Here is a 14,475-nt window from a genome sequence, read left to right as displayed (position 1 = left end):
TGCTTTCAGTGACTGATGTACAAGAACACCTAGATCTTGTTGTGGTGAGCTTTCATCATGGTGAGCTTTCAAGGCACCTCCCAGCAGCACAATTCTATGTTTAAAGGTGTTGAAACATCAAGGGAGAAACTTTTTTGTACACATTGGCTTGAAAGTAGAGTTTTAGGAGTTTGCTGCATCTTGTAAAACTCCCAAAACACTTTGCATAAGATGAAGCCCATTTGGTTCATTGAATATGGGGACCATGCTGTGCATCATGAAACCTTACAGTGCAGTAGTCTGACGCTCTCACCTTGTTCTTTGGGATTCTTTAAAATGTCTTGATTGATTGAGTCAGCTAAAAGGAAACTCAGTTTCTTTTGTCTCACGTGAAGGATAGCAGCTTTGAAGATATCGCATACTTCAGACACGCACGAAGTGTTATCCCAGATTAATTGTTTTAAACCTTGAAGTGGGTTAGATCTATACCTTTTTAATCAGTCAAGCTGTAGTTATACTGACATAATATATTGGATGTCAGGATGCAGAAGAGTTACGATAAGATTTTTTCCTCTGCAGTATTAATTCTCTTCTTTGGCAATGAATTTCCATAACCTGCATCTTCATGGGATTGCAAAAATCAATGGTACATGTATAGGTAAATTTAACAATGCTTACGTTGAGGTATTGACTTGTGTTTGTATATTGTATCATTTAAGTAATATGGATATATATATATATATATAGAAAAGGGAGAGGAATATTAGTGCACTTCAATTTCAAATAAAGTCAAATAACTATAAATTCTAATGACAAAAGAAACACATTTAATGAAAAGTATAATTTAAATTCTGTTTTGCTTTCAGATACAGAGCCTGATGATTCGGCATCATTTTACATCTTCAATGAAGGCAACCATCAGTCAAATATAATTCAACCAATAGGTATTCATCACCATGAAACACAGGCAAATTCTACAATATTCTCATCGCCACACCGGCTGCAGGCCTCAAATGTCCAAGAGTCAAAGTATAATCCAGTAGGTGCTCCAAAAGCATTTGAATGTCCGAGTATTCAGATCACTTCCATCTCTCCCAATTGTCACCAAGGAGTAGGACCTAATGAAGAAGTGCATGCAAATGGCACAGATAATGACTATATGGAAAGACCATCCAGGGACCATCTATATCTTCCTCTTGATCCTTCCTATTACAGGGATGCATCACTAAGCCCAAGTCCTGCTAGCAGCATTTCTTCCAGGAGTTGGTTTTCAGATGCTTCATCTTGTGAATCTTTTTCTCACGTATATGATGATGTAGACTCTGAGTTGAATGAAGCTGCTGCTCGCTTTACACTTGGTTCTCCTAGTGGATCACCTAGATGTTGTCCAGCAGATGAGTCATGGCATCCAAATTATGCAATTGCAAATTCACTATCACCTAGACAATCACCTTGCCATTCACCAAGAGCTAGTATTACTGATGAAAACTGGCTCAGCCCTCGTCCAACTTCAAGACCATCATCCAGGCCCACTTCTCCTTGGGGAAAGCGACGGCATTCAAGTGCAGAGATCTGCTATGCAGGCTCACTTTCACCACATCATTCACCTACTCCGTCTCCTGGTCATTCTCCAAGAGGAAGTGTTACAGAAGATACATGGCTTAGTAATACTGTTCTTCAGGGTGCCTCCAGTCTAAGTCCTGGGCTTGTTCCATTTCAGTGTTGCCCTCCAGAGGCTGACATACCTTTAAAATCAAGGAAGACCTCCCAGGATCAGGCAGCTACAGTATCAGGGAAAATAGATTTGACTTCAGAAGATCAAGGAAGCTTATCGCCTTCAGTTGAATCTCCAGTAGATGATCTTTCTGGTACTGTACATCCTTTAAAGAAAGATTTGTCAAGTGAACAGTTTCTTTCTGTTCCCTCACATTTCACTTGGAACAAACCAAAACCTGGTGGCCATACACCAATTTTTCGGTAAGTTTATTTGAGAATGTTGCCTGTGCAATTTTGTTTTTAATGCCAAGGGAAGTAATGATCAAAAATGTACTGTGGGTGCTAACAGTTATGTTTAAGAACGTTAAGTTCTACATTTCATTGATTCGTTAGTACTCTCCACCCTGAAAAGCAGTTGAAAGCTAAAGTAATATATAGATTTTTGTTAAAGTTACCTAATTGTACTGAGTTAAAGTGTAAAAATTCTCCATGGCTTCCCTCCTCTTGAATTTTGAATGATCTTATGTGCATGCCTGCACAAAATATTGTCCCTTAAGAAATGGCATCATTTTCATGAATATTATTTGACACTTAAAAAGGAAAATGAGACATGGTAAATGAGTATAAATGATAAAAAAAACTAAAACTAGATATTTTTGAGTATTTGTGTAGCCAGAATGGCCTCCAAGCACATTCTTGGCATAAATGCAGCATTTTATCTTCCACACGACCAATTCTTAAGCAATTCTGCAATAAAATAGCAATTGTGATTTTCAAGTTACCCTATTATCCCGGTCTTAATGCCAGAATTCTTCAACCCCCATTGCTGTCAATTTCTGCTGACTGGCAATCTGTATTGCACAGATTGCTGATATCTTTTGTTCTATCAGAACATGTGAGGTTGCCAGTTCCTTGTTTCTTTGTACTGAATTGAAATTTCAGAAGAAGTAACAATCTCCATCACCTGATAATGAAATGTGACCTTTTTCAGAACAGTGTCTGGCCCTTAAAGTAAGGAGAGAGCCTTTTAAAACTACTTTTTTCGTACTTTTCAGATGTATAAATTTCATGACCTCCTAAGGTTGCAAAGTGCCTTTCCTTTTATTGTTCCCAACTTCTTCATCCTATTAACTTTCTCCACTCCTTCCCCAATCTGTTTTAGTTCCTTTTGTTCTTATCCTCCTCATCTATTAATAATTTCCCATCTCTTTATCTTCTTGCATCTTCATGAAATGCCACTAGATCTTATTAGAATACTTAAAATGACCTTTTAAACTATCTTCTTTAAGGATTTCTATTATGAATGAAATGCTGTAATCCAAAGTGTTGAATCAGGAAAATGTCCACATAGTTTTTATACCTTGCATAAGTGATCATTATTTGGACAAAAACAAAATCAATGAAGAATTTGCTTCTGAGGTTAAAATAACTTCAGGATAACAAAGTCTTAGTGGAAGAACTGCAGCTCCTGAAAAATATCTATGCATATTCTGATGTGAAGCCCATGTAAATTCTCGTATGCAAAGGTTGCCAGCACTGGTTAAGGTTTCTTAAGATTTCATCACATGGACTGCCATCTCCCATTGCCCCATTTCTGCTTTGGTTGATAATGCCTTTTCATGCCATTTGAAAACAAACATAATTTCTTCAATTTTAATACAGCTAAGAAGTGAATATCTTTTAGTATTTAAAACATTTTTGTTTTAAAACCCACTATCTGCAACAATGCCATTATTCTGTACCTTTTCAAGACAATCTTAGAGCATTGGCGTCTCTTCCTTGCACATCTAGACTCTCAGAGTCTAAAGTTACATTTGTATGTTGCATTATTTGGATTATGGTCTTGTTCCACTTCTAACTACTACATAATACTCACTGTATATTTCTTTTGGCATTGACACTGCAAAATGTGCAATATATTTAAAGTGGAAATAATTAGTTTCCCCATGAGTCAAAGCTAGAAATTCTGAACAAATCCAAGTTGTAAAATGTAATTGATTTTGCAGATGTGTGGTGTAACTGTTGATTCTGAGACTGGTAACAATATAGTCTCGGGAGTTGCATTTAACTTTGGCTTGCAAAATTGCAACAGCTAAAATAGCTTTCTTCTAAGATTATAAACAGAAGTTACTTTGAAATGTTTGAAACAGGTGTGATTTAAGAAGAGTTCAGCTTAACCTTCATATTCACTCCCCTAATAATGTTTCCTTTTGAGTTAGACTTGCAAAGACCCCAAAGTCTGAATCAAACACAGGCTTCAGTGTATACATTTTCTTAAGCACCAAGAAACCTTGAGGCTAAAAATACCAGGCTTGTTACAGTTTTAGTCCCTTGGTGTTTTTTCAGCATTTGCTACTTGCTGAAATCTTTCAAGGGAATTTTATAAAATAATCAGAGTATCAGCAACTGAAATAAACATGTGAAGGTTAAATAATTTACATTGTGGAATCAGAAACTATATTTATAGAGCCAGATACAGGCAAACAAAAATGCTGAAGGGGCAGATCCTGAAGGAATTTAAGTAATTATGTAGTTCAGGATTTTCTAATGTTAAATTTTTTTTAAAATAACTGAGCATTCTGATCCCATAACTGCGTGATACAAAGACACAGCTGGGTAGCTGTAAAAAGAAAATTCATTTTTAATAAGATTCGATTAAATATTCTGGCAACAAACATTACGGATTGCTAAAATAAGTATAGTGCCTTCTGATTAATTGGGACACATTTGGGGCCAGTACATTTTGGCCCAATTAAGCAGCTGCTCCAATTAGCCACAGTTTAATGGAAATAGTTAAAAAGGTATGAGAAAGACAAACTGAATTACAAATTACGTATTTAAATGAAATACAGAACAATTTGAACACTACCAATACTACTACAGTACTATAAAACTGTATTACTTTCCAACAGTTACCAGTGGATGAATTCATCCAGTGTACTCTACTGTATTCTTTTGACTGTAAATGAGCAAAATTAGCGCAGACACCTAGTGCAGATAAAGGACTAACTTCATAAAATGCTTTCGCCAATTGTACCTTTCAAATCTTCATTTTCATTGTAACATTCAAGATGATTATCGATACCTTCAAATTCTTCATTGTCCCTAACTTGTTGAAGTAGTGAAATCTTTCCATTTTTATGCCTAGCCATTTCTGGCATCTTCAAGTCTGAATGCTTGAAACCATAGTGAGTGAAGCAGTTCTGATTTGTCTTGCTGCTAATTTCTCACCAACAATCAGTAATAAATATCACTGCTTCTTGAACGCAAGCACAGACATCTGATGCTATTTAAAAACTGTTCACTCTAAATATTGTGTAGTGTTTAACAACCACACAAGTGCACATGACTGTTGCTAGTTTGAAACTGTTCGACAACAGACCCCTGCCTCAATAAAATGGCAGTGTCCCAAATAAACGGAAGAATCACAGCAATTTTCTCATTTAGTTTTTGTTCTTTAAGAGTTGTTCCAAATAAGTGGCTGTCCTGATTATCCAATGGCCCAATTAACCAGAATCCACTGTAATTATATGAATCAATAATAATTAGGATAGAAGCATCATAATGGATGGCATGATGATTAAAGCAAACATAGAATGTATTCTGATCACCAGGAGATATAAAAGTTGGAATGATAGATGAACAAGACTGGATGCAAAGGTTCCCATGAATAATAAGGTTCACAATCAATAATTATAAGGATTTATACATTTTGTTTTTTTATAAATTCTCCCCAGGCTGCCTGCTTCCTTGTATACTTATGACGTGCATGGTTACCTATTTGTTTCGATCTAATTATTTTGGTAGGTTAGCCTTTGTGAAAATTGATGAGAAATTGGATTGAATTTATGGGATCTCATCATTGTAATCAGTCTTATTTCTAATGCAGTTACAAATTAGTTCTGTAAATGACAATTTCAAACAAGTGGGAGTAACTATATTTCTTTGTGCAATTAATTTATTTTTAAATAACAGATGATTATCTGTTCACATCTATTCCTAACTCCATTAAAAAGGAAGATGGACAAACATTTGCATGCTTGCTATGTTGTCCGGATATTCCGAAGTGCTTTACAGTCAATTTAAGTACTTAAGTGTAATCACGAAACTGGTAACTTGCATAATGTACAGGAATGGATTCCCAGAATTGAGAGTGCGTATTTGACACGATGGTATTTCAGCTACTGTGGGTGCCTCACTCAGGTTACTCTGATTCTATTCAGACCTTCTGTACTATCAGATTGAAGCTTGCATGTTAGTATTGCGGCTGTGTGAGTTTCTCTCAGGTACTTCAGTTTCATCCCAAAGATATGCTGCTTATTAGGTTAATGGGTGACTATAAATTGACCAAGTGTGATGGATGGCAATAAAATGGGAGTGTATTAATGGCTATATATGAGATATGCAGAATAAAGTTGTGGGATGGTTTGATGGAATTGCTCTGGGACACAACGGCTGTTTACCTGGTGTATTGAAATACAAAATCAGTACTAAAAGGGGTCATTATTCAATAATATTTCGAGAGATGAAATATTGAGAGCTTTGCAGTGCTGTGAACCCGATGCAAACTACTACTCTCCTTGCTACTGTGCCAGAAACCTCATATGAGTCCAAGTGAATCAGGCATAAACAGAGGGTGACGCAACTTCTGTTATATGAAATAGCTGGTGATGAGAGAGATCTAACAATCCAGATGGTCTGTCAATGTGTGGGGCCAATTCTCAGCAATGGATTGCACCTACCTTGTAGCTCTATGCCCCGTATCTCAGTGCTGAGCAGATATCTGCTTGTTCTGGCCCACCCAACATCAATACTCACAGATCTCCACACTTGGGAGGTAGTAGCAGAAGCTATGGATTTAGAAACATAGAAAACCTACACCACAATACAAGCCCTTCTGCCCACAAAGTTGTGCGGAACATGTCCCTACCTTAGAAATTACTAGGCTTACCCATAGCCCTCTATTTTTCTAAGCTCTATGTACCTATCCAAAAGTCTCTTAAAAGACCCTGTCGTATCTGCCTCCACCACCGTTGCTGGCAGCCCATTCCACACACTCACTACTCTCTGAGTGAAAAAACTTACCCCTGACATCTCCTCTGTACCTACTCCCCAGCACCTTAAACCTGTGTCCTCTTGTGGCAACCATTTCAGCCCTGGGAAAAAGTCTCTGACTGTACACACGATCAATGCCTCCCATCATCTTATACACCTCTATCAGGTCACCTCTCATCCTCCGACGCTCCAAGGAGAAAAGGCCGAGTTCACTCAACCTATGCTCATAAGGCATGCTCCCCAATCCAGGCAACATCCTTGTAAATCTCCTCTGCACCCTTTCTATGGCCTCCACATCCTTCCTGGAGTGAGACGACCAGAACTGAGCACAGTACTCCAAGTGGGGTCTGACCAGGGTCCAATATACGTGCAACATTACTTCTCAGCTCCTAAATTCAATTCCACGATTAATGAAGGCTAATACACCATATGCCTTCTTAACCACAGCATCAACCTGCGCAGCTGCTTTGAGCGTCCTATGGACTCAGACCCCAAGATCCCTCTGACCCTCCACGCTGCCAAGAGTCTTACCATTAATACTATGTTCTGCCATCATATTTGACCTACCAAAATGAACCACTTCTCACCTATCTGGGTTGAACTCCATCTGCCACTTCCCAGCCCAGTTTTGCATCCTATCAATGTCCCACTGTAACCTCCGACAGCCCTCCACACTATCCACAACACCTCCAACCTTTGTGTCATCAGCAAACTTACTAACCCATCCCTCCACTTCCTCATCCAGGCCATTTATAAAAATCACGAAGAGTAAGGGTCCCAGAACAGATCCCTGAGGCACACTACTGGTCACCAACCTCCATGCAGAATATGACCCATCTACAACCACCCTTTGCCTTCTGTGGGCGAGCCAGTTCTGGATCCACAAAGCAATGTCCCCTTGGATCCCATGCCTCCTTACTTTCTTAATAAGCCTTGCATGGGGTACCTTATCAGATGCCTTGCTGAAATCCATATACGTTACATCTACTACTCTGCCTTCACCAATGTGTTTAGTCACATACTCAAAAAATTCAATCACACTCGTAAGGCACGACCTACCCTTGACAAAGCCATGCTGACTATTCCTAATCATGTTACGACTCTCCAAATGTTCATGAATCCTGTCTCTCAGGATCTTCTCCATCAGCTTACCAACCACTGAAGTAAGACTCGCTGGTCTATAATTTGTGCCATGTTCTAAGCAGACAGGTTTGTGGAGCAGCAACATGTATATTTCTATAAAATAGAAGGGTGAACACACTTGGGAGTATTTAACGGAAGTAATGGAAGTATTATAATGAATCGACACACTAAGGCAGTACTGAGTGTGGTCCATGTCTAATGTAATTTGGGAACATTACTGTTAACTTTCAAAGCATCTCTTCATGTGAACCTTTGTATCCTATCTTGTTCACCTATCATTGCAGTTTTTATATATCCTGGTAAGCACTTTACATTCTATACTTTAATTATCAAGTCATCCATAACAAGGCCTGTATCCTAATTACAGTGCTATCTATGACTGCTTTCTGACTGCTATGGCTTGGTGTTCACTCCCCATGTACCATTTCATGGCCCTAATATTTCATTCAGGTTTTATTACTGGACCTTTTTGTTTTGCCCACCATTAACCCTGGAACTAGTTATTCTCTCTCCATCTTTCTTTTGAAGAAACTTCTTAAAATGTGTTTTGTTTTTGGTAATTTCTTAATTCTTCTTTGGATTTCATTGTCACAATGAAATATGTTGGCAATGATAAATGACTGTGGGTTGATTTGGAGATGAGTTTCAATTTCTGTTTGTTCTGAAAGTAACTGATGCAGATTGGGTTAGTGTAGTCCCTTGTTTTGCAGTGCAGAATTTCTACTGTAATCTGCCACTACCTGCTGCATGGGGTGCATCAGGTACAGAAAGTGCATTGTAATTGCTGAGGAAATCAAATAAGATTAAGATCAGTATCATCAAAACAACTTTAATCCATCCTGTAGGCTATGTATTCTAAAGGATGTTCCCATATCTGAACTTTTGTTTAATGCTGAGTAGATGCTATTTAAGAAGAAAGAAAATGTGTGCCAAAATGCTCTGCTAATGTAGCAGTGGGGCCTGGTCCATGCCTATTAAAACTCAAAAGATCTTGTGTTGAAAGCTTTGTAATGATTTTCTTTAGCAGAGGTTCTCAGTATAGAAGTACATATAGGCAATCATGAAGTTATTAATAATGAAAAAATTTTAATCAATGAGATTAGAAATTCAATCGTAATTGAAAGTAGAAAATTTGTCAGCTACTCTGCTTTGAAAAAAAATCATTATAAATATTATATTATGATCTAACACAACTAAGTACTAAGAAATGGACTAAATGTTATTTTAATGCAAAACTTAAAAACATTGCTTTCTACTTGGGTTTTTGTTGCTATTTTCTTAGATCTTTATTGTCAATGCTGAGGACAATGAGATTGCAGTGCTACTCCATTCACTGCAAACCAGCATAAAAACACAATGACTAAATTTATAATAATGTCTGAGTTATTTAGAATGATATCTAAGTTACAACTGAATTAAAAACAAACAACTCCAAAATGAGGCATTGTTCATTTGCACGTAGTAACGATGCCTACATAATGCCAGTATTCACCTTGTAGCGAGCCAAATTTAAACATGGATGTTGCACACATTTTCTATAGAGGGTACGGAAAGTTTGATTTAAATTGAAATCACTGAAGTGGTAATTTGGACACCAAACAACTGATATTTTTAATGGGTCAGATAATTTTGGTTATCGAAATTCTGGATCTGTTAGTGATAAATAGATAGGAAATTACAGTAGTAAGTTCTTACAAATGCTAAATTGAACTGTACTTGAATTAGCCTGATGCTCTGAAGTACAACTATAATACAGCAGCTGTGATGCAGGTAGACTCAGGATGAAGGAACTGAGAGCAAAAGCTGATTTTGATGACTGTCATCATCATCATCAGTATGTGCCTTGTCATATGACGTGGGCAATCATGGCCTATGACCATGATTACTCTTGGCAAAGTTTTTTACAGAAGTGGTTTGCCATTGCCACCTCCTGGGCAATGTCTTTACAAGAAGGATGACCCCAGCCATTATCAGTTCTTTTCAGAGATTGCCTGGCCATAGTGCTTGCATAACCAAGACTTGTGATGTGCACCAACTGCTCATACGACCATCTGCCACCTGCACCCATGGCTTCCCCTGACCCTGATTGGAGGGGCTAGTCAGGTGCTACACCTTGCCCAAGGGTGACCTGCAGGCTAGCAGAGGGAAGGAGCACATTACACCACCTCTGGTAGAGATGTAGGTCCAATAATTATTGCTGTTACAAAATTCTTTGTTTGGATAATGGTAAACAGTTTCCATTTGTGCAATAGCTCTGACATCCCAAAAATATCTTTAAGCATTTAAACAAAAAAAAATTGAAGCTGAACCACAGGAAGTAACCAAAAGTTTAATTAAAGAGGATCTTGGAAGAAGTCAGTCGTGAAGGGGTGCAGAGAATGAATTACAGAGCTACTGTACAAGGAACTTGGTAATACTCAAGAGATTAGAATTGCAGAAGTCCAGATATCTCCAAGGGTTGTAGACCTGAAGGAGAAATAAGGAATAGTAAGCGTATGGAGCCATTTAGGTTAAGAATTTTAAGATGAATAGGAGAATAGGACCAATCAAGTGTGACAGTGGAAAAGTGTGTATGGAACCGGAGGAGATAGCAGACGTACTGAATGAATATTTTCATTGAATTGAATATATTCAATTCGGGAAAGGATCTTGGCGATTGTAGGGATGACTTGCAGTGGACTGAAAAGCCTGAGCATGTAGATATTAAGAAAAAATGTGCTGGAGCTTTTGGAAAGCATGAAGTTGGATAAGTCACTGCGACCGGACGAAATGTACCCCAGGCTACTGTGGGAGGAGAGGGAGGAGATTGCTGAGCCTCTGGCGATGATCTTTGCATCATCAATGGGGACGGGAGAGGTGCCAGAGGATTGGAGGGTTGCAGATGTTGTTCCATTTTTCAAGAAAGGGAGTAGAGATAGCCCAGGAAATTATAGTCTTCTGAGTCTTACTTCAGTGGTTGGTAAGTTGATGAGATGCAAGATTTATGAACATTTGGAGAGGCACAACATGATTAGGAATAGTCAGCATGGCTTTGTAAAAGGCAGGTCATGCCTTACAAGCCTGATTGATTTTTTTGAGAATGTGACTAAACACATTGAAGAAGGTAGAGCAGTAGATGTAGTGGATATGGGTTTCAGCAAGGCACTTTACGAGGTATCCCATGCAAGGCTTATTGAGAAAGTAAGGAGGCATGGGATCCAAGGGGACATTGCTTTGTGGATCCAGAACTGGTTTGCTCACGGAAGGCAGAGGGCGGTTGTAGGTGGGTCATATTCTGCATGGAGGTTGGTGACCAGTGGTGTGCCTCAGGGATCTGTTCTGGGACCCCTACTCTTCGTGATTTTTATAAACGACCTGGATGAGGAAGTGGAGGGATGGGTTAGTAAGTTTGCTGATGACACAAAGGTTGGAGGTGTTGTGGGTGGTGTGGAGGGTTGTCAGAGGTTATAGCAGGACATTGATAGGATGCAAAACTGGACTGAGAAGTGGCAGATGGAGTTCAACCCAGATAAGTGTGAGGTGGTTCATTTTTGGTAGGTCAAATATGATGGCAGAAAGGGTGCAGATGAGATTTACAAGGATGTTGCATAGATTGGGGAGCATGCCTTATAGGTTGAGTGAACTCAGCCTTTTCTCCTTGGAGCGACGGAGGATGAGAGGTGACTTCATAGAGATGTACAGGATAATGAGAGGTGTTGATCATGTGGATAGTCAGAGGCTTTTCCCCAGGGCTGAAATGGTTAGCACGGGAGGGCATAGTTTTAAGGTGCTTGGAAGTAGGTACAGTGGAGATGTCGGGTAAGTTTTTTACGCAGAAAGTGGTGAGTGTGTGGAATGGGCTGCCGGTGACGGTGGTGGAGGCGGATATGATAGGGTCTTTTAAGAGACTGCTGGACAGGTACATGGAGCTCAGAAAAATAGAGGGCCTTGGGTAACCCTAGGTAATTTCTGAGGTAAGGACATGTTCTGCACAGCTTTGTGGGACGAAGGGCCTGTATTGTGCTGTAGGTTTTCTATGTTTCTATGAAGGAATTACTTAGTTGGTAGCCATTATAGGATGGTCAGCTCAGTGGTGATGCATGAAAACTGTGAAAAGAGAATGGACGTGGGCAGCAGTGTTTACGATAGCCTCGAATTCACTGAGATTGGAATGAGATAGGCAAGTCAGAAGTTAGGGGGCATACTCTAGACTAGAAATAATAAAGGCATTTTAGGATAATTTCAACAGGTATCATGGTATAATTACTGTTTTAGGAATGCAAAGTCTTGGACTGATAAATTTGAGTTATAATCACATTCCACCAATTTGGGAAGTTAAACTTGGTAACCATTGTGAATGTTTATAAGAGTTACTGAGTAGTTATGCGGTTAATTAAATAGTGAGAGGTGTTTAATGACTTTTTTGTCTGCAATAAAAATAATAAGACTAGTTTGTTAATTTCTTGCCTAGCTATTTTAACAGCACCTCTATCATCAAGGGCAAGTGCAGCTGGTATATGGGAATCCTGCCACTTGCAGGTTTCCCCCAAGTTGCACACTACCCTGCCTTGAAAATATATCGCTGGCCATTTTAGCATCGCTAGTGAGTTTTCAGTAACTGCACAATTGTATGTTGCCACAGTTGGTAACAACTTGACCAAGTGTGTCCCTCATCACTCTGTCATTAATATCAAGCGAAAACCCAGTCCTGGTTCATTGAGGAGAGCTGAAGAGCTTGAGAAGAATTTTTTTTGTGATAGATTTTAGGTAGTAAAAATGACATACTGAGCTGAGCAATTCCACAGTGAATGGATCTGCACAAAGCTCTGCCGTCCTGCCACATCGTTTCCTGAATGATGGCAACCAGTTTATAGAAGTGGAGGTGAAAGTGGTGGTTGCTCCAAGAAAATGTCATCCTGAGTATTAGTGGTGTCCAGTGTGAGAGTGCCAAGGACTAGACTGAAGCATTTGCAGTCATCTTCAATGTCGTTTGTTGACTGCAGGCTGCAGAGCCAATCTACATTGAAACACCCAAGTCCGCGCCAACATCCTGCCATCAAATAGCAGAAAAGTAACATAAAAAGAGTAACCAGAAACAGAACATGTAACGTGAATTGCAGAGTCCAACAAAGAGTCCTTGCAGAATGAGGAAGACTCCTGCTCCTTCCTCCAGCAGCAGTGAGCAAGCGGGAGAGAGACAGACTGGCCAAATACAGGCATACAGCGCTGAACACTCACTCACCTTCTGCTCTTGTCCTCATCAGATTTAATCTTGCTTGATGCTTTAATCAGTGGGGAGTAATGGACCCGATCATGGGTTAGCGTTCCATTGAGGCAAATACAATAGAAACATTCAAAAGGCTCTTAGGCACATGTATATACAGTATATGGCCTTTGTATAGGCAGAAGGAATTAATTTAGTTAGGTATTTGATTACCAATTTAATTAGGCTGGCACAACATTGTGGGCTGAAACACATGTTCCTGTGCTGTACTGTTCTAAGTTCTCTGCTGAGGAAAGAACAAGCAATAAAGATTAAGCAGTACATTTACTTGAGCAACTCTATAAAAAGGTTCAAGGTTGTTGTTGTATTTCTTAGTGCAAATTCAATTTGTAAATAAGGTAATTTATCAATTTCATGGAATTGCATGATAAATAAATGTTCTTTATTGTAGGTCCCCTTGCAGTCCTGATTTTCTTTGTAGATAATAATGCTTTGTGCAAGTCACCAGCACGTTCTGGTAGTACTTTGTTCTGAATAAAATCAGGTGTTAGATAATAGTAAGTTGACTGTATTATCATCATCTGAAGCATCCAGATCTAAACAATTCACCTGTTTTTTTTTCTGATGAGAATGCAATCAATGTCTTATTTTCTCTAAGCAGATTAGACACAAGTCTTTAATGACTATGAATGCTGTCAAGTCAGGCTGGCGGAATGTTTCAAAAGGAGGATGTTGCATGGTCTTTACCCCACCCCCTGGAAGTTTTTATGTTTTATTGTTTTACGACATTGAATCATAGTGGATTTAATTTGGCTTTTTTGACACTGATCAACAGAAAAAGACTTTCATGTCGAAGTGAAAACAGATCTCTACAAAGTGATCTAATTTAATTACAAATATAAAACACAAAATAATTGATTGCATAAAAATTCACCCGTTCAAGCCAATATTTAGTAGTTGCACCTTTAGCAGCAATTATAGCCTTGAATCTGTGTGGATAGGTCTCTGTCAGCTTTGCACCATCTGGACACTGCAGTTTTTCCCCATTTTTCTTTACAAAACTGCTCAAGCTCTGTCAAGTTGCATGAGGACTGTGAGTGGAAAAACCCTTTTCAAGTCCAGCTGCAAATTCCCAATTGGATTGAGGTCTGGACTCAAGTACATTATCTTTGTTGTTTTTAAGCCATTCCTGTGTAACTTTGGCTTTATGCTTGGCGCCATTGTCTTGCTGGAAAACATATCTTCTCCCAAGTTGCAGTTCTCTTGCAGACTCATCGGGTTTTCCTCCAGGATTTCATTTTACCCTCTACAAGCCTTCCAGGGGCTGCTGCAGTGAAGCATCCCCACAGCATAATGCAGACACCACCAAGCTTCATGAG

General features: G+C 39.0%; 1 protein-coding gene across 1 annotated transcript in view; it reads left to right on the top strand.

The window, feature by feature from the left end:
- nfatc3a (nuclear factor of activated T cells 3a) overlaps positions 1-14,475 on the top strand; it is a 180,612-nt gene that overhangs the window by 18,472 nt on the left and 147,665 nt on the right. Inside the window, exon 2 of the mRNA XM_072279527.1 lies at positions 846-1,956. Coding sequence (XP_072135628.1) covers positions 846-1,956 — 1,111 coding nt within the window. The remainder of the gene's footprint in view (positions 1-845; positions 1,957-14,475) is intronic.

This window comes from Mobula birostris, chromosome 15 (assembly GCF_030028105.1).
Source record: "Mobula birostris isolate sMobBir1 chromosome 15, sMobBir1.hap1, whole genome shotgun sequence".
In the NCBI taxonomy this organism is placed as follows: Eukaryota; Metazoa; Chordata; class Chondrichthyes; order Myliobatiformes; family Myliobatidae; genus Mobula; species Mobula birostris.
The sequence above is the reverse complement of the archived record's forward strand: the minus strand, read 5'-3'. Positions and strand labels throughout refer to the sequence as shown.